The sequence below is a fragment of the Leucoraja erinacea genome, chromosome 35, assembly GCF_028641065.1.
Source record: "Leucoraja erinacea ecotype New England chromosome 35, Leri_hhj_1, whole genome shotgun sequence".
NCBI lineage: Eukaryota > Metazoa > Chordata > Chondrichthyes > Rajiformes > Rajidae > Leucoraja > Leucoraja erinaceus.
In genome coordinates this window covers 5,656,947-5,675,478 of record NC_073411.1, presented here as the reverse complement: position 1 = coordinate 5,675,478, position 18,532 = coordinate 5,656,947, and the positions used below count along the sequence as shown (strand labels likewise).

Here is an 18,532-nt window from a genome sequence, read left to right as displayed (position 1 = left end):
ATCTATTTGATTCTTTATTTCGAACAGAATAAAAGAATAAAAAGCAAGTGTGAAACACCATAAAAAAACAAAATACAAAACAAAACAAGAATATTTATAAAGTGTCATAAACAATATCTATAAATAAATGAAATCGTACGGGTCCGAAAAGGAGCAGGAAGAAGCCAAAGCTTATTAATTCCCACCCCTTATTCAACTGCTTGTAATGATCTTATACAAATTTAGTAGCTATATGTACACCATATGTACACCGGTAGCTATATGTACACCAGCAGCTGTATGTACACCATATGTACACCGGCAGCTATATGTACACCATATGTACACCGGCAGCTATATGTACACCAAATTATTCACATTTATACACTAATCAAATATTTACAAAGTCATACAAAAAAGGAGAGAAAAAAAGAAAAAAGAAAAGAAAAACCCCTCATATACTATACAGTGTCTCTTAGTCATATATACAACCCATCACCCTATAATCACCCTTCCCAATACAACCAGTATAATGATGATGGTATTATGATGGTAAAGGTGATGTAAGTAAGGTGCACAGCCCAGGCTGTGGTTTCAGCCCACCTGGTTCTCGTAGCCCATGGCAGGAATGTTACAGCGGACTGAGGCATCCTCATCGTGGTCGCACAGGTCAAGCTGGTTGAAGGAGCAGTCGGTGATGGAGTTCTCGAAACCCGTACACAACACCTTGCCCATGTGCACTGAGCCAATACCTGCAAGGGAGAGGAATGCAGTGAGATGTGAGCATCATGTGGCAAGGTAAAGTCACTGTTCGGTCTGAATGTCTGTTTTTAGTTCAATTTTAGGTCTATTTTAGATGTGTTAAGTTGTATGTATTGATTCTGTTTTTATTAATTGCACTGATGAGAAACAATTTTTTGTTTCTTCTGTGTATGCAAGTTCTCAGTGAAATGACAATAACGTTAATACTAAATACTAATACTGAACCCTTGCTCTGTGGAGGCCACAACATTGAGACTTCAAGGGGACTCAATGGCAATCCAGGTGAGTTCTCCTCTAGACTGCCGATTGCCTTCCTATTGCCTCTGCAGCAGGCATGAACTCATCGGAGACCCTCGGACTATCCTTGATCGGACTTTGTTGGCTTTATCTTTCACTAAAGGATATTCCCTTATCATGTATCTACACACTGTAAATGGCTCAATTGTAATCATGTATTTTCTTACCGCTGACTGGATAGCACGTGACGAAAGGCTTTTCACTGTACACGTGACAATAAACTTAATTGGAACTGGAACATTCAATGGCTGGCAACATTCACTGTTTAAAACATTCATCTGCAGCTCGGGAGTTCATCCTGTGCTATACTGTCCTATGTTCCATGTAAAACTGCTCCTTGAAACCCACATAAATTGAGTGTTATCCATAAAGGCATGCCAAGTTCCTGCTGCACCACTGTACACCAGTGGCAACCTTGCTGATGTTTCAGTGGAAGTCTTTACTCATAAGTTATAGGAGCGGAATAAGGCCATTTGGCCCAACAGGTCTACTCCACCATTCAATCACGGCTGATCTATCTTTCCCTCTCAACCCTATTCTTCTGCTTCTCCCCATCATCTCTGACACCAGTCCTAATCACAAATCTATCAACCTCCACCTTAAAAATATCCATTGACAGCTTCCACAGCCTTCTGTGGCAGTGAATTCCACCGATTCACCACCCTCTGGCTAAAGAAATTCCTCCTCATCTCCCTTCTAAAGGTATGTCCTTTTATTCTGAGGCTATGGCCTCCGCTCCCAGACTCTCCCACTGGTGGAAACATACTTTCGACATTCACTCTATCCAGGCCTTTCACTATTCGGTAAGTTTTCAATGAGGTTCCCCCCCCCCCCCCCCCCCCCCCCCACCCCACCCCACCCTCATCCTTCCAAACTCCAGTGACTACAGGTCAAAGACTCATGGCTCATTTTCTCTATTTGAATTTCCTCCCAATCTCTCCTTTGTTTTCCCCTCCTCTCTGCTTCTCATAGATGTTTCTCATAGTTGTGGGAAGGCCAGTTCCCCTTTGGCAGGGAGTCAGGAATTTGCTGAACCATTCAGCTGAGGTCTGGTGAATTATTAAGAACAAGCTACGAGAAAGTCGATGTGACTATAAGCACAAGTCAGGGCAGTGGGAGGATATCAGGAAGATGCCAACACATGTACAGTCAACCCTGGGGAAAACCAGATGGGGTAGATGAATAGCTTGAGGTGCCAGTAATGAATGGGTAGGCACTAAGAATGGGGCAAGACATGGTGGGCAAGAGCCAAGCGTGTGTTCTATTGTCATATGTACAGAAACGGTACAATTAAATCCTTCCCCGCAGCAGGTTTGCAAACTCAACGGCAAGTGAGCGTATTTTCAAGCGCGTGTGTTAGCATGCAAGCGAAAAAAGAGTGAGTGTGAGAGTGTGTCGAGGGTGCAAACATGAGTGAGCAAGTGTGAGGGTGAGTGTGTGTTGAAATGAGTGTGGGAATTAATGAGTGACTGTGAGAGCGAGAAGGAGAATCATAGCCCGGACAGTGGGCCTTTGTGGCCAAGGTAACACTTTTTAAAATATTTCGGACTTGAGGGCACGTGTTGGAAAGTGTGGTGACTCTTGTGTGCTACAATCTTATACTCTTCTACTTAGTATGATTGTGCCTAATGTACAGTAGGATTGACAAGCTAGTTGCAGGAAAAATGTTCCCAATGTTGGGCGAGTCCAGGACCAGGGGCCACACAGTCTTAGAATAAAGGGGAGGCCATTTACCACTGAGGTGAGAAAACACTTTTTCACCCAGAGAGTTGTGAATTTGTGGAATTCCCTGCCACGGAAGCCAAATCACTGGATGGATTTAAGAGAGAGTTATGGCAATAGACAATGGACAATAGACAATAGGCCATTCGGTCCTTCGAGCCAGCACCGCCATTCAATGTGATCATGGCTGATCATCCCCAATCAGTACCCCATTCCTGCCTTCTCCCCATATCCCCTGACCACTATTTTAAGAGCCCTATCTAGCTCTCTCTTGAAAGCATCCAAAGAATCTGCCTCCAACGCCCTCTGAGGCAGAGGATTCCACAGACTGTGAGAAAAAGTGTTTCCTCGTCTCTGTTCTAAATGGCTTACTCCTTATTCTTAAACTGTGGCCCCTGGTTCTGGACTCCCCTAACATCGGGAACATGTTTCCTGCCTCTAGTGTGTCCAAGCCCTTAACAATTTTAGTTCGATAGATCTCTAGGGGCTAGTGGAATCAAGGGATATGGGGCGAAGGCAGGCACGGGTTTTTGATTGGGGACGATCAGCTATGATCACAATGAATGGCGGTGCTGGCTCGAAGGGCCGAATGGCTTCCTCCTGCACCTATTTTCTATGTTTCTATGCTTCGTTCACTGAACTGCACGCTGAGAAAGGAATTTCAGTGTACCTGTACAGGTGTGCATGACAATAACGTACAATTGAACTACAAAGATGTGTAGTGAGTTATCACACACTGGATGATTTGAGCCCCACTGCATGTAATACCTCCCTGTCTGGTTACATCTCTTGTGCTCCCTTTAGTAAGAATGAAAATGTCATTTTCCGATAATAATGACAATGATTGCTGGGTTTATCCCCGGCTGGAAGTTTCTATCTCGATGACCTGCAGGTGACCTAACTTTGGTCTTCGCATGAGGGAGAACTCATCCCAGCTTCAAAACAAAAGACATTCCCAAGCTTCCTTTAACCACACCAGGCTCTCTCAGTGTGTCTGTGGGTGGTCCCCTCAACAGCGGCTTCACAAGTCACCCTAGAAACCAGAGCACGTGATCCAGAACGAAAGGCCGATAAATCGTGTAGTCTGCTCTCTCTGGTAGATTTATAAATCTTCCCGATCCCCAAACTCTGTCCAGAAAACTGGAAGACAGAGTCTGCGGAAGGGTCCCGAACTGAAACGTCATCTATACCTGTTCACCAGAGATGCTGCCCGACCTGCTGAGTTACTCCAGCACTTTGTGTCTTTATTTGGGTATCTGTGTCTGGGATGCTGCTGTGCTGAGATAGCGATCACACATCCTGCCTTATGGCTGGGGTTGTGGTAGAGGCAGATGGAGATGGAAGGAGAGGATGGGGCCATTGGGGAATGGCTGGTGTTAGGCTGGGGGCAGATGGAGATGAAGGGAGGGGAAGGCCTCACCTTTGCCCATTTGAGCCCCACCCAAGGCATCCTTGGCAGTGCCGAATCCCAGCTGTCGACAGACCACACTGGCTGACACGAGGCCCCAATAACCGTCGCAGATTGTTCCCCACTGCCCGTTCTTCAACACCTCCACTCTGCCTTCTCCGATCTTGGGACCTCCTCTGAGTCGAACCTGCGGTTCCTGCGGGTGCAAACAAAATCTGTTGGGCAAGGCGATCCCGTGAGAGAGAACAGTGGGATCCTGCACTTCCCCTATCCATGCGATCCCATGCTCCAGCAGAATACACCCAGAACTACAGCATTGCCCATAGCACCTGCTGGTAGCTTGATGAGAACCACCATTGTATTACATAGAAACATAGAAACATAGAACACAGGTGCAGGAGTAGGCCATTCGGCCCTTCGAGCCTGCAGCCTGCACCGCCATTCAATATGATCATGGCTGATCATCCAACTCAGTATCCTGTACCTGCCTTCTCTCCATACCCCCTGATCCCTTTAGCCACAAGGGCCACATCTAACTCCCTCTTAAATATAGCCAATGAACTGTGGCCTCAACTACCTTCTGTGGCAGAGAATTCCAGAGATTCACCACTCTCTGTGTGAAAAATGTTTTCCTCATCTCGGTCCTAAAAGATTTCCCCCTTATCCTTAAAATATTGTTGGCCAGTGAGACACGCTGCCCCTTAACTCATTGGGATGGGAGCTTCAGTGGAGGATGTTGGAGGAGAGTGCAATGATCGTGGCAAAGCACAAGCTATTTACCAGAATGATGCCTGGTTTAGGAGGTATTAGCTACAGAGAGAGGCTGGGCTGAAGTTTCCAATTTGTCCCACTATTGAGGCCATATGAGTAGGGCTGCCATTCAGATCCAGAGTGGGGTTGTGACACAAGGTGGTGATATTTGCCTCGGCTGGTTCAAGGGTAATGAGGGATGAAGGCTAAATGAAAGCTACATCCTGTTGCTGCATAAATAAATAACTTATCAAATGGAATCCAAGCTTGGGTTGCAACAAGGTCGGCACAGCGGTAGAGTTGCTGCATTACAACTCCAGGGACCCGGGTTCGATCCCGACTACGGGCGCTTGTCTGTACAGAATTTGTACGTTCTCCCCATGACCTGCGCGGTTTTCCTCTGCGATCTCAGGTTCCCTCCAACAAGCCAAAGATGTGTAGGCTACACAATACGTTAAATGTGCACAAAATGCTGGAATAACTCAGCGGGACAGGCAGCATCTCTGGAGAAGGAATGAGTTACATTTTGGGCTAAAAGTCTTCTTCAAACTCAACCGAAAAGTCGCCCTTTCTCCAGCTTAGGGGAGATTCATACTGATCCTCTTAGAATGAATGAAGCATTTGCTAAATTCTACGCTGAACTATACGCTTCCGATTGTCCTCCCACTGCAGGTGACATGCTCAGTAGTATGACGTTTTCCCCGAATTGACGATGAAGCCACGAGAGACTTGGGTGGTCCCATAACTGTTGCTGAGGTCCAAGCAGCCATCACATCGCTGCAAAGCGGAAAGTCACCCGGCTCTGACGGCTTCACTGTAGAATATTACAAAGCTTTCTCTGCTCTCCTCGCACCAGTCCTGAGAGATATGTACAATGAGGCGTTTTTACATCGTCGCCTACTGCCCACCTTGTCGTGGGCTACTATCTCCCTAATTCTTAAAAAGGAGAAAGATCCCCTGCTTTGTAGTAGCTATAGACCAATTTCACTCCTGAATGTGGACCTCAAAATCCTCTCTAAGGCCCTTGCGTTCCGTCTTCAACGAGTGATGCCCTCTATTATCTCGTTAGACCAAAGAGGGTTCATACCAGGCCGACAGTCTTCCCACAATACTAGGCGTCTCCTTAACATCATCCATTCACCGAGTAGTGAGACCCCGGAGATAGTGGTCTCCCTCGACGCCGAAAAAGCTTTCGACAGGGTCGAGTGGAAGTACCTATACAAGGCGATGGACAGGTTTGGCCTCGGTAACAGTTTTATTCTTTGGGTCAGTCTATTATACTTGTCCCCGGTGGCCTCAGTACAAACAAACAACACACTGTCGCCCCACTTCCCCCTTCAGAGCGCTACCAGACAGGGTTGCTCATTATCACCACTCCTGTTTGCTGTCGCGATAGAGCCCTTGGCGGTCTGGTTACGCTTAGAGAAGGGCTTTAAAGGTATTACACGGCTCGACACAACTCATAAAGTCTCATTGTATGCGGATGACCTGCTCCTGTACATCTCGAACCCAGTCAGCTCTCTCCCTGTGATGACAAATATTTTAGAACGGTTTGGCGCGTATTCTGGTTATAAACTTAACTACCAAAAGAGTGAGCTATTACCGATTAACTCATTGGCTAAGCAGCTCCCTCGCTCTTTAACCTCACTCAAATGGGCAGAGGATGGGTTTCGCTACCTCGGCGTCTTTATCACAACACCCTTATCCTATATGTTCCGCACAAACTTTCTGCCTCTGGTTGAGAAAGCTGAAAGAGATTTTGACCGCTGGTCAGTTTTACCGTTATCCCTCGTGGGCCGGATAAATCTGGTCAAGATGGTCGTCCTATCCAAATTCCTGTATCATTCCAGCACGTCCCTATACTTATCACTAAATCTTTTTTTGACAAATTAGAAAGGACAATATCTAAATTTTTATGGGGTAGCAAACCGGCCAGAATCCGAAAGGCGATACTGCAGTCTCCTAAGAGTGACGGCGGTTTGGCACTTCCTGACTTTAGGCGATACTACTGGGCAGCTAACTTGCAAAAACTCCTGTGTTGGATGAATGATGATTGCGACCACCTACCGACCTGGGTACACATGGAAAAGGCGAGTTCACATCTCCCGTTGCGGTCTGTCCTATGCTCCCAACTCCCCCTTCCTATAACATCTGTGGGTGCAGGCCCAATTGCGTCCCTCTCACTCAAGATATGGAGTCAACTCAGGAAAAACTTTGGTTTACAAGGCCCTTCCATCTTGACCCCACTGCTTAAAAGCCACATCTTTAAACCTTCAAGTACAGACCCCGCATTCAAAGCCTGGCATAGCAACGGTATCAATAGTATCAACAACCTATACAAGGATAGCATCTTTTCGTCCTTTGCGGAGCTCTCGTCCAACTATAGCCTCCCAAACTCCCACCATTTTCGTTTTTTCCAGATTTGGGATTTTGTGAAGAAGACATTCCCCCATTTCCCAAATCGCCCCCCTGAAACCCTGACCGATACCATCTTAGCTCTAGATCCAAACCGGAAGAAATGCATCTCTGTTTTGTATAACTTGTTAGGGTCGGTTATATTGAAACCTCATACCTCATTAAAAGCTGCATGGGAGGGCAAGCTGAATACGAAACTAACAGACCAGCAATGGGACTCTGCCTTGGACTTGACCCATTCTTCCTCCATATGTGCCCATCATGACCTACTCCAATGCAAAGTCCTTCACAAAGTCCACTACACAAATGCAAGATTATCTAGAATTTACCCCGCTGTTAGGGACACCTGCAACAGATGTAATCAATCTGCTGCCGACCATAGCCATATGTTTTGGTCTTGCCCTAAGCTAGCAGCCTTTTGGAGGAGTGCTTTCGACTTGATAAGCAGAGCCTACGGCCAAACTATTCCTCCAAACCCACTGTCAGCCATTTTCGGTACCCCTCCCAACACCAACCTCTCTGTTGCGGTGAAACGGGTTCTAGCTTTTACAACCTTGTTAGCCCGGAGACTGATCTTGCTTAACTGGTGGCTCACTTGTCCCCCGACACACACCCGCTGGATTAAGGAGGTGCTTTACAATTTAAAGCTTGAAAAACTTAGGTTCTCTCTCAAAGGTTCTACCAAGACATTCCTAGATACATGGAACCCTTTGTTGGAACTTGTTAACTCTCTCAACTTGTACCCGGACTCGGAAGAGGACTGAGTGCTCTCCACCAATGTTCTGCTCTACTGCAGCTGCTCTCCCCCTTAACCCCCCCTCTCCTCCCCACACTTATTTATTTAATTACTTACTTATTTACTGTTATTAGTGACCCCACTTTTTTTTCTTTTTTTTAATTTTTTTTTTTTTTAAAGTACTTTTTGTCTCGTTTATCTTACCATATTTGTGTGTATGTATGTGAGTGTTGTTTGGCCCCGTTTGGTTCCGACCTGATTCGGGTGGGTTGAAGGTGGGTAAGGGTAAGGGCTTTGAGGGTCGCTTACATACTATGCCTTGACTGTCACTGTCTGTTATCATTGTATGTATGCAAATTGCTGTGAAATTCAAATAAAAAGATTGAAATCGAAAAGTCGCCCTTTCCTTCTCTCCAGAGATGCTGCTTGTCCCACTGAGATACTCCAGCATTTTGTGTCTATCTTCGATGTAAACCAGCATCTGCAGTTCCTTCATACACAGGTTGTAGGTTAATTGGCTTGGTAAAATTGTAAATTGTCCCTAGTGTGTGTAGGATAGTGTTGGTGTGCGGGGACCGTTGATCCCCTGCGGATGCGGTGGATCGGAGGGTCTGTTTCAACACAATATCACTAAACTAAACTAAACTAAACTAAACTAAACTAAACTAAACTAAACTAAAGAAGCTCCCTGTCCACCAAAATTGTCAAGCCACACAAGAAATACTGTTGATGTGTATTAGGCATAAATTGCTTGAAATACTCAGCAAGTCAGGCAGTATCTGTGGGGGGGGGGAAATGGTGCCAATGTCTCAGGTCAATTGGCATAATGAGAAAAGAAGTTTAAAAGACTGCACTTCTAACAGTACTGACCCTCACACTGGGTGATGTGCTGAGGTTTTTTAAGTGGCGCCTGTACTCGTTGATTGAGAGGAGAGTGCTACACACGGACCCAAGGAGGATGAATTCATCTGCTACCACATCCGCTGCCAAGCTTTGCATCCAGTGGCCCCAGGATTTAACAGAAGGTCGAACATTCCCCAGCTGCACAGAGGCCAGGAGAAAGGATGCCAGAAGGCTCCAAATTAATATTAAACAGGACTCCCTCTGGGAGGCAAGAGAGAATGGAGGCACATGGTCCAAGTCCAATGCAGAGTACTTGGAGGACAATGCTACAGGCACCAAGCCAGACTCCCACAGTACCTTCAGCCAACACACATTGCTTTCTTCATGGTGATTCAATTTAACACATGGTTCCCAGTCCACTGCATGAACATAAAGATGTTGCATCTCTGCAATGAATTCCAAGGCCACAGGATTGGGGACAGGTGGCTGTGGATCCAGAATTCAACATGGGACGAAGCAAGGACCCCAACAGCACGGCCAATCTGCCATTCGCGGGTCCAGTTTAAGGATAAGAGGGAAGTCTTTTAGGACCGAGATGAGAAAATCATTTCTTACGCAGAGAATGGTGAATCTGTGGAATTCTCTGCCACAGAAAGTAGTCGAGGCCAGTTCATTGGCTATATTCAAGAGGGAGTTAGATGTGGCCATTGTGGCTAAAGGGATCAGGGGGTATGGAGGGAAGGCAGGTATGGGATATTGAGTTGGATGATCAGCCATGATCATATTGAATGGCGGTGCAGGCTGGAAGGCCTACTCGTGCACCTATTGTCTATGTTTCTATGTCCAGGCAGCGGATAGTCGACGGCCCCACTAGGGTTGACTGCCTGCCCCTTTTACATCCGTGTGCCTGGAGAGGGAACACACGGTGTCTACGGGGACTTTGGGGCCTTCGTGAATGCTGGTCACAGCGGGATGTTGAGTGTTTTGTTGATTTAAGTGGCCGTTATATTAATTTGATGATCGTTTGTTTGTAAAACTGTCAACACAGGCAGTCTTTGATTGTGCTCATTTGTGTATTTAGTTTTATTTTTTTGAATAAAAGTATTTGCATAATAAAAAATAAATTAATAAATTTAAAAACAGCACGGCCAAAACAACCTGGTACAAACGCTCCAAGGCATTTTGCAGAAGTGATATCACTCGACGTTTGGCGCCAGGTTACGTTAACCCAGGTGATTGTAAGCTTGATCTAAAATGGAGGCACGGGAGACTTTAGATGCTGGAGACGCGTGGGTTTCGGAATGCCGGAGGAAAAGTAGTTTGGGTTTAGTTTATTGTCACGTGTACACGGAAAAGTTTTTGTTGCGTGCTGACCAGTCAGCAGAAAGACAACGCATGAATAAAATCGAATGTCAAGTCAAGTCAAGTTTAATCGTCACATACACATACGAGATGAAAGTTGGTGGTTGGGAGAGAGGTGTGAGGAGGGGACAGTGGAATGGAGGGAGGGGTTAAAGGAGGAGGGAGGAGTAAAAGGAGGGGTGAGCAAAAATGACAACATGGGACCAGGGAGCTGCAGTGGCAAGATATCAATCAGGGGTCAAACCCTGGAGCTAGTGGTCCTTTATCCTGTGGATCCTGAACCCATCCCTCTCATCCTTCAGCAGAGCTTTGAGACCTCCAGTTTCATACACTATAGAACAACCAAATAGTGAAAGGCCTGGATTAGAGTGGATGTGGAGGGGATGTTTCCACAAGTGGGAGAGTCGAGGACCAGAGGGCCTAAACTCAGGATAAAAGGACGTACCTTTAGACAGGAGATGAGGAGAAATGTCTTCAGTCAGAGGGTGGTGAATCTGTGAAATGCATTGCCTATGTGGTCCAAGTCAATGGGCATTTTTGTGGGCCTAGTCATTGGCCATTTTTAAAGCACAGATTGACAAGTTCTTGATTAGTAAAGGCCCTGTCCCACTGTACGAGTTAATTCACGAGTTTTCCCCTGATTCGAACTGGGAGAATGTCCGTAGTGGGTCCGTAGGAGTTTGTGGATGTCTCGTAGCAGCTCGTAATGCTAACGGTTGGAACTCGGGAAATCCGGTGAACTCGTGAAGTTTTTTCATCCATGTAAAAAATGTTCAACAGTAAAAAAATACTCGTGATGAAAAAAATTGTTACTTTTTACTCGTACGAGCCGCTACAAGACATCCATGAGCTCCTACGGACCCAGTTCGGGCATTCTCCGAGTTCGAATAAGGGGAAAACTCGGGAGAACTCGTACAGTGAATTACCTGGTACAGTGGGATAGGGGCTTAAGAGTGCCAAGGATTAGGGAGTGGTTATGGGGAGAAGGCTATAGAGTGCGATTAGGAGGGAGAGGTAAATCAACCATGATTGAATGTGGTGGAGTAGACCTGATGGGCCGAATGGCTTAATTCTGCTCCTATAACCAATGGACATATGTACTAACCCTTTAAATCATATAGTTAAGATGGGACAGTGTTTGGTCAATCAAGAAGAACATCTCTGCCAGAACTGACTGATACGTGCTTCAAATTTGCAGCCAGAACATCCATCTGGCTTTTATTTACTGATGTGCATTACATATAATATATGGAATGCACTGTGTGATGCCCTGTATTTCAAGCTTAAATTTATACACTGTTCAAAAACACTTTGTGGCCATTCAAGAGCCTTTCAATTCCAAGCCACGGGCTTCCAACATGCCTTAGTAACGACAGAACACATTCACTGTCTAATCTCAGTCTCTCGAGACCCCTCTCCTTAATGGGCTATTTGAAACATAGAAACATTAAAAAAAGGTGCACGAGTAGGCCATTCGGCCCTTCGAGCCAGCACCGCCATTCAATATGACCATGGCTGATCATCCCCAATCAGTACCCTGTTCCTCATTTTCCCCCATATCCCTTGATTCCGTTAGCCCCAAGAGCTATATCTAACTCCCACTTGAATATTTTTGAAGGGTGATAACTTCAACTTATTCAAAGGTCCCGAGTTCAGATCCTTCAATACAATCATAAATCCTGATACAGCATTAGTTTATTCCCATTCCCCACCAGCCCTTCTCCTTCAGAAGATAATCTGATGAATTACTCGTTTGCTGGAAGTGGGATTTGCCGTGTATATGTCAGCAGCAGTATTTAATCAAACTGTGAATGCACTTTAAAAATGATCACCTGGGTTTCAGACGGGACAGACTAACAGGGCAAGCCGAGTTTCTATTTCTATGTACACAGGCACGCACAACCCATACATGTGCATACACACATGAACCCACAGACGCCACACTGCTCTGGACAAGTTCACAATTCATTCTTGCCATCGGGGAGAAGGGAGAGGAGCCTGAAAACTGTAACATGCAGGAGCATCTTCTTCCCGACAACCATTAGGTTATTAACCACGACAACTCCAAATAGGCTCTGAACTATAGCTTGGGGACATTCTTTTTGACTTAGCACTATTATTATTTGTATGCTTGTAATTTATACATATATATACTAGACCAAGTGCAGACCCGTTGGGTCTGTTTCCCCAATGCGCGTTTGCAGAGGGTGGGGGGATGTGGCACACTAACCACCCCCCAAACACACAGGCGGGAGGAGGGGGGCGAGAGGGAGACGGTGTGGGGGAGAGGGGAGGGAGGGGGGAGAGAGGGAGAGGAGAGTGGGGAAGGGGGAGAGAGAGGGGGATGGGGGGGGGAGGAGGAGAGTGGGGAGTGGGAGTAGAGCGGGAAGGGTGGGAAGGGGGGGAGAGGGGTGGGGGGGGGTGGGGATGTTAGAGGGGCGGGGACAGAGGTAGAGAGAGGGGATGAGGGGAAGGGGAGAGAGAGGGGGGAGCGAGGGGATGAGGGGAAGGGGGGAGAGAGAGGGGGAGGGAGAGAGGTGGGGGGGGGGGGGAGGGAGAGGGGGGGAGGGAGAGAGGGGGGGGGGAGGGAGAGGGGAAGAGTGGGGAGTGAGGGGGAGAGAGGGGTAGCGGGGGAGTGGTGCAAGAGAGAGGGGTAGTGAGTGGGGGGAGATGGGGGTGAAGAGGGGTGGGGGAGAGAGGGGGTGGGCCAAAGAGCCATTAGCAGTGCATTTTTACCTTCAACAACCCAAAGAGCCAATAGCAGTGCATTTTTACTTCAACCCAACCATATTTTCATTTTCAAACCACATTAAGGGCACTCACAGTTGAGTAGACATGTGCTCAGTTTTATTCAGAGCTCAGAGAGACGTGAACCTCTGGGTCCTCCATTTTGCAGAGACTGAGTGAGGCACACCACTTCCTGGTTTTATAGTCCCTCCCCCTCCCTCCAGCAGGGGCAGCAGAGAGAATGGCAAATTATTTAAAAACATTAATATCTCTCTGATTTTTCATCGATGGGAAAATCCTCCAGTCCCGTAAGGGGGAGGGGGGCTCTGAGCGAAGTGGCCAAAAATGACGGTTGTAGGTGGCGGCGTTCTCTCGGAAATCGCAGCACAGTGGGCCAAAAGTGGTCAAGATCAGACTTTTAGTAATATAGATATATATATGATATACTTTTCTTGTTTATACATATCTGTTGTGCTGCTGCAAGTAGGGCTTTCATTGTTCCATTTCAGGATGTATTAGAATAAATCACTCTTGACTCTAAATGTCCATAGACATTCACAGACACAAAGACACATGCAGCTCCACCCACCTATGTATGTGTACACATAAATGCACACCCAGATATGTGCACACACACACACACACACAGATGCATGCACTCCCACAGATGTCCACACCTGCACAAGCAAGTACACATTCCACCTGCACACGTGCACATACATACGTACGCGGGCACATGCATTACCCACATACGCAGATACACAAACCCACAGCCACGCAATCAGTGGAAAGCCAGGCACTGTAAAACTCAGTCACAAACACCTACAGAGCCAGGCGAGAGGGATCATAGGCACTCGTTCAGAGCCACCAGCACACGGTCAGGTCAAGTGAATCACCATGCATGGTCAGTGGGCCCCATTGTATGTGCTGCGTCCGAACCCATTGAGCCTCCAACCTCCAGCAAGCATTAGTCGTCCTCCACTTGACCCAGCTCAACCTCTGTTTAGTTTAGTTTAGTTTAGAGATACAGCATGGAACCAGGCTCTTCGCCCCACAGACAAGCACCCGTAGTCAGGATCGAACCGGGATCCACCAGTGCTGCCTCTGGATGAGCTCAGTGCCGTCAGTGACTTTCTGTGCTCCTCGAGTCCTGTACCAGGGCAGTGATTCCCTGGGCTGCCACATATTACGGCCTGGCTGAGACCATTGAGCAACGCAAAACGTTCAATTCCATCCAGCCACCTCGGACGCCTTGACCGCCAACCCCCCCCCCCCCCCCCCCAGCCGGGCAGCTGCGTCAATCACATTACCTTGAGCGGGAAGGCCTTGCGGACTCGGGAGGGGGTGATGGTGGCGAAGGGGCGGCCCGTGACACAGCTCACCACCACGGGCATCTGATTCCCACACGTACTGTTGCTGCCCACTGCCAACAAACCCAAGCCGCAGTTGGAGATGTGGACTTCGTTGCCTGTGCAGTTGATGGCGTAGGGCCAGAAGATGTGCTTCTTCCTGCTGGCAAATGTCCTGCACAAAGGGAGCAATGAAAAACCAGTCACCTCCAACAATTCTCTTCTGCAGATACAGCAGGAAACAGACCCTTCGGCCCGCTGAGTCCATGCCGTCCATCGATCACCCGTTCACACTAGTTCCATGTTATACCTCTTTCCCAAACATTCCCTACACATTAGGGGCCATATTACAGAGTTCAATTAACCTACAAACATGTAGGTCTTCAGGATGTAGGAGGAAACCAGAGTATCTGGAGGAAACCCGCGTGGTAACAGGGAGAACGTGCAAACTCCACACAGACAGCACCCAAGGTCAGGATCGTAATTGAATCTCTGGTGCTGCTCGAACAGCTGCACCACTACATTAAGGGCCAATATACCCCTCTGCAGGCACAGGAGGAGGGCAAACAGCCCTCATCCTGTCCCACCAGGACCCTTTCTGCCTTCATTGGCTCCAATACCTCTTACACCCTAGGACAGCTAATATGCAAGCGATTCAGATTTCAACTCATAGAACAAGGGTTACTACTCCTTGTGGAAGGAGTTCCTCCACCACTCTTTTTGTGGAAGTATGTCCTTAATAGCTATACTTAAGTTGTTTGATCTTCACACCCACCTCCATCAATGTGAACAATTGAAACAGTTTTTGTCATCTAATCCCACCAATTCCTTTCAAATCCAACAAAACTCCATCATTCCAAGCCTTTATTGGCCGCGGGATTAGGATGAAAGAAGGACGTGGGTTTGCACAGCACTGACCGTGACCTTCAAAGGACAACACCCAACGTGTCAAGGTGGACCGTTGATGCAACAACCGTTTGTGGGGTGGCACTGTGGAACAGCAGTAGAATAGCTGCCTTACAGCGCCAGAGGCCCAGGTTCGACCCCTCCTACAGCTGCTGTTTGTACGGAGTTTGCACATTCTCCCAGTGACTGGGTGGGTTTGCTCGTGGGTGAGATCATTGGTTTCCTCCCACACTACAAAGACGTATAGGTAAATTATCCCTACTGCGTGTAGGATGGTGACAATGTGCGGAATCGCTGGTCGGGGCGGGCTCGGTGTGTCGAAGGGCCTGTTTCCACGTTCTATCTCTGAACGAAACTAAACACAAAAGTCTCTCATTCCTACTGTTACGCACGCTGCCTTATGCCCCTGTCCCACTTAGGAAACCTGAATGCAAACCTCTAGATACTTTGCGCCCCACCCAAGGTTTCCGTGCGGTTCCCGGAGGTTTTTGTCAGTCTCCCTACCTGCTTCCACTACCTGCAACCTCCGGCAACCACCTGCAACCTCCGGTTAGGTGGACACCTATTCTCCTGTGATATGTTCATCCATATCACCCTGAAAGCTCCGTTGACCCCAAGCTCTCTCCTCCAGTTTATTTTATTGTCACCTGTAAACTCGGGTGTTGTAGCGTTTCTCGGCCGGGAAGCCAAACATGCCACAGGTCACCCTGGTGTTGAGCTCCGTCCAGTCTGTGCTACAGATCTGCTTCCATTTCCCGTCCTGTTTCACCTCCACGTAGCCCTCGGTCACGGGCAGGCTCCTCCGAGACGGGCCAAAGACTCCCCTAATGCGAATATCTTCCACATGCTGCTGCCCTTCCTAGAGTCAGGAAAAAAATAGATTGTTATTTGACAGCATGTGGAATTCATTTCTCAACTTGCTTTAACTTACAGACAATAGACAATAGGTGCAGGAGTATCCGGCCCTTCGAGCCAGCACCGCCATTCAATGTGATCATGTCTGATCATCCACAATCAGTAACCCATTCCTGCCTTCTCCCCATATCCCCTGACTACGCTATCTTCAAGAGCCCTATCTAGCTCTCTCTTGAAAGTATCCAGAGAACCGGCCTCCACCGCCTTCTGAGACAGAGAATTCCACACTCACCACTCTCTGTGTGAAAAAGGATAGTAAGCGAGCAGACATTAAAAACGGAGGACAGTACTACACTGGAAGGGACCATTAAACCATTGAAGGGCAGACCATTGGCCTCACCCTTTCCGTACACAATGGTGATGCTTCCTTCAATCACTTATCCACATATAGTCATAGAGTGATACAGTGTGGAAACAGGCCCTTCGGCCCAACTTGTACCGGCAACACCTGTCCCACCTGCCTGCACAGGGTCCATATCCCCCCAAACCTGTCCTGCCCATGTACCTGTCTAACTGTTTTTTAAATACATGTCCCCTTCCATTGCCCAACCAGTGGAATTCAATTCCCAACCATAGTTGGCTGAATCAAGTTTTGGTTCCACTCCATCGTAGTTTTTGGTTTAGTTTAGTTTATTTTCGCCACATGTGCCGAGGTGCAGTGAAAGGTTTTTGTTTGCGTGCACTCAGAGGAAACCTACGTAGTCACAGGGAGAACTTGCAAACTCCACACAGCCAGCACCTGGGGTCAGAATGTGAGGCAGCAACTCCACCAGCTGCTCCACTCTATGCCAGCCCTTTCCTCTTTCCTTTCCATTTGCTAGATGCAGGAAGATTGTTCCCGATGTTAGGGAAGTCCAGGACAAGGGGTCACAGCTTAAGAATAAGGGGGAAATCCTTTAAAACCGAGATGAGAAGAACTTTTTTCACACAGAGAGTGGTGAATCTCTGGAACTCTCTGCCACAGAGGGTAGTTGAGGCCAGTTCATTGGCTATATTTAAGAGGGAGTTAGATGTGGCCCTTGTGGCTAAGGGGATCAGGGGGTTTGGAGAGAAGGCAGGTACGGGATACTGAGTTGGATGATCAGCCATGATCATATTGAATGGCGGTGCAGGCTCAAAGGGCCGAATGGCCTACTCCTGCACCTAATTTCTATGTTTCTATGTTTTTCTATGTTTCTAAATGTGTATTCGCTTTGTCTGTCCCACAGATGCTGCCTGACCTGCTGAGTGGTTCCAGAATTTAGGAATGGTTTCAGAATTCAACACCGGGCTGGGTCACTCCCGGCAAGCAGGCCCGACTCGCCCGCCGTTGAGGGACCTCGCCCAAAGGCCCGGCAAATGGCATAACCGGGAGGGAAGTGTAGAAGTCGGGTGTGGGGGGCAACCACTGGTAGTGGGGTGAACCGGAGTAAGGCCTCCAGTGCCTTTGGGTAAGCTGCAGGAGAAGCCTCCTGGGCACAGAGAAGGCCGGGCGAGGAGAGGGGAGGGATGTTGGTTCACGGAAATAGTTCCAGTACATCAAGAGTGTGGGCCAACCAGACTTCGGACTTTGAATAATGGTTCCAATAATGTCGGCGCCCGCATGTGTAATATATGCAAAAATAATTTCTCTCTGCGGTTGCATATGTGACGAATTGACAATACTTTGTTTGCATTTGCCATGTGTTTTGAGACTCTGAGCACTCTGGGCTAACAGAGTGTTAATCTAAAGAAGACTTTCCAGGTTTACTGCCATCAGAATTAAATGAAAACAAATGTGCATCTGAAAGTTGGAGGAGTGATGAGTGAGTGGCCTGTTGGAGAGAAGGTCTCTTGGAGAAGCTGTACATGAGGGAACTAAATGTACTCGATCACAGCATTGTCTCATTCCCACGTTTGGGAGCTAAGTGCAAAAAACATATGTTGAATATTGGACTTCATCGCTGCTGTTTCATTCACTGCAGCAAGTAAACATTGATGGGAAGTGTCTCTCTATTGTTGCAGTGTAGTAAGGATGCGCTGTACAGCAGGAAATGCTGACATTTGGATGAAGCATTAATATTGGGTGTTAAAAATTTTGCAGAGCAGCAAAGGAGTTATTACCTCCGATCCGTGGTCAATACTTAACACTCCACCAATAGGCAATAGACAATAGGTACAAGAGTAGGCCATTCGGCCCCTCGAGTCAGCACCTCTATTTAATGTGACCACGGCTGATCATCCACAATCAGTACCCCATTTCTGCCTTCTCTCCATATCCCTTAACTCTGCTATCCATAAGAGCTCTATCTAATGCCCCTGTCCCACTTAGGAAACCTGAACGGAAACCTCTGGAGACTTTGCGCCCCACCCAAGGTTTCCGTGCGGTTCCCGGAGGTTTTT

At 47.5% G+C, this 18,532-nt stretch overlaps 1 protein-coding gene across 1 annotated transcript in view; it reads right to left on the bottom strand.

Annotated features, from left to right (window-relative positions):
• LOC129713220 (lysyl oxidase homolog 2-like) overlaps positions 1–18,532 on the bottom strand; it is a 60,626-nt gene that overhangs the window by 15,279 nt on the left and 26,815 nt on the right. Inside the window, exons 4-7 of the mRNA XM_055662146.1 lie at positions 15,904–16,115; positions 14,312–14,525; positions 4,181–4,364; positions 583–731 (exon numbers count right to left, since the gene is read on the bottom strand). Coding sequence (XP_055518121.1) covers positions 583–731; positions 4,181–4,364; positions 14,312–14,525; positions 15,904–16,115 — 759 coding nt within the window. The remainder of the gene's footprint in view (positions 1–582; positions 732–4,180; positions 4,365–14,311; positions 14,526–15,903; positions 16,116–18,532) is intronic.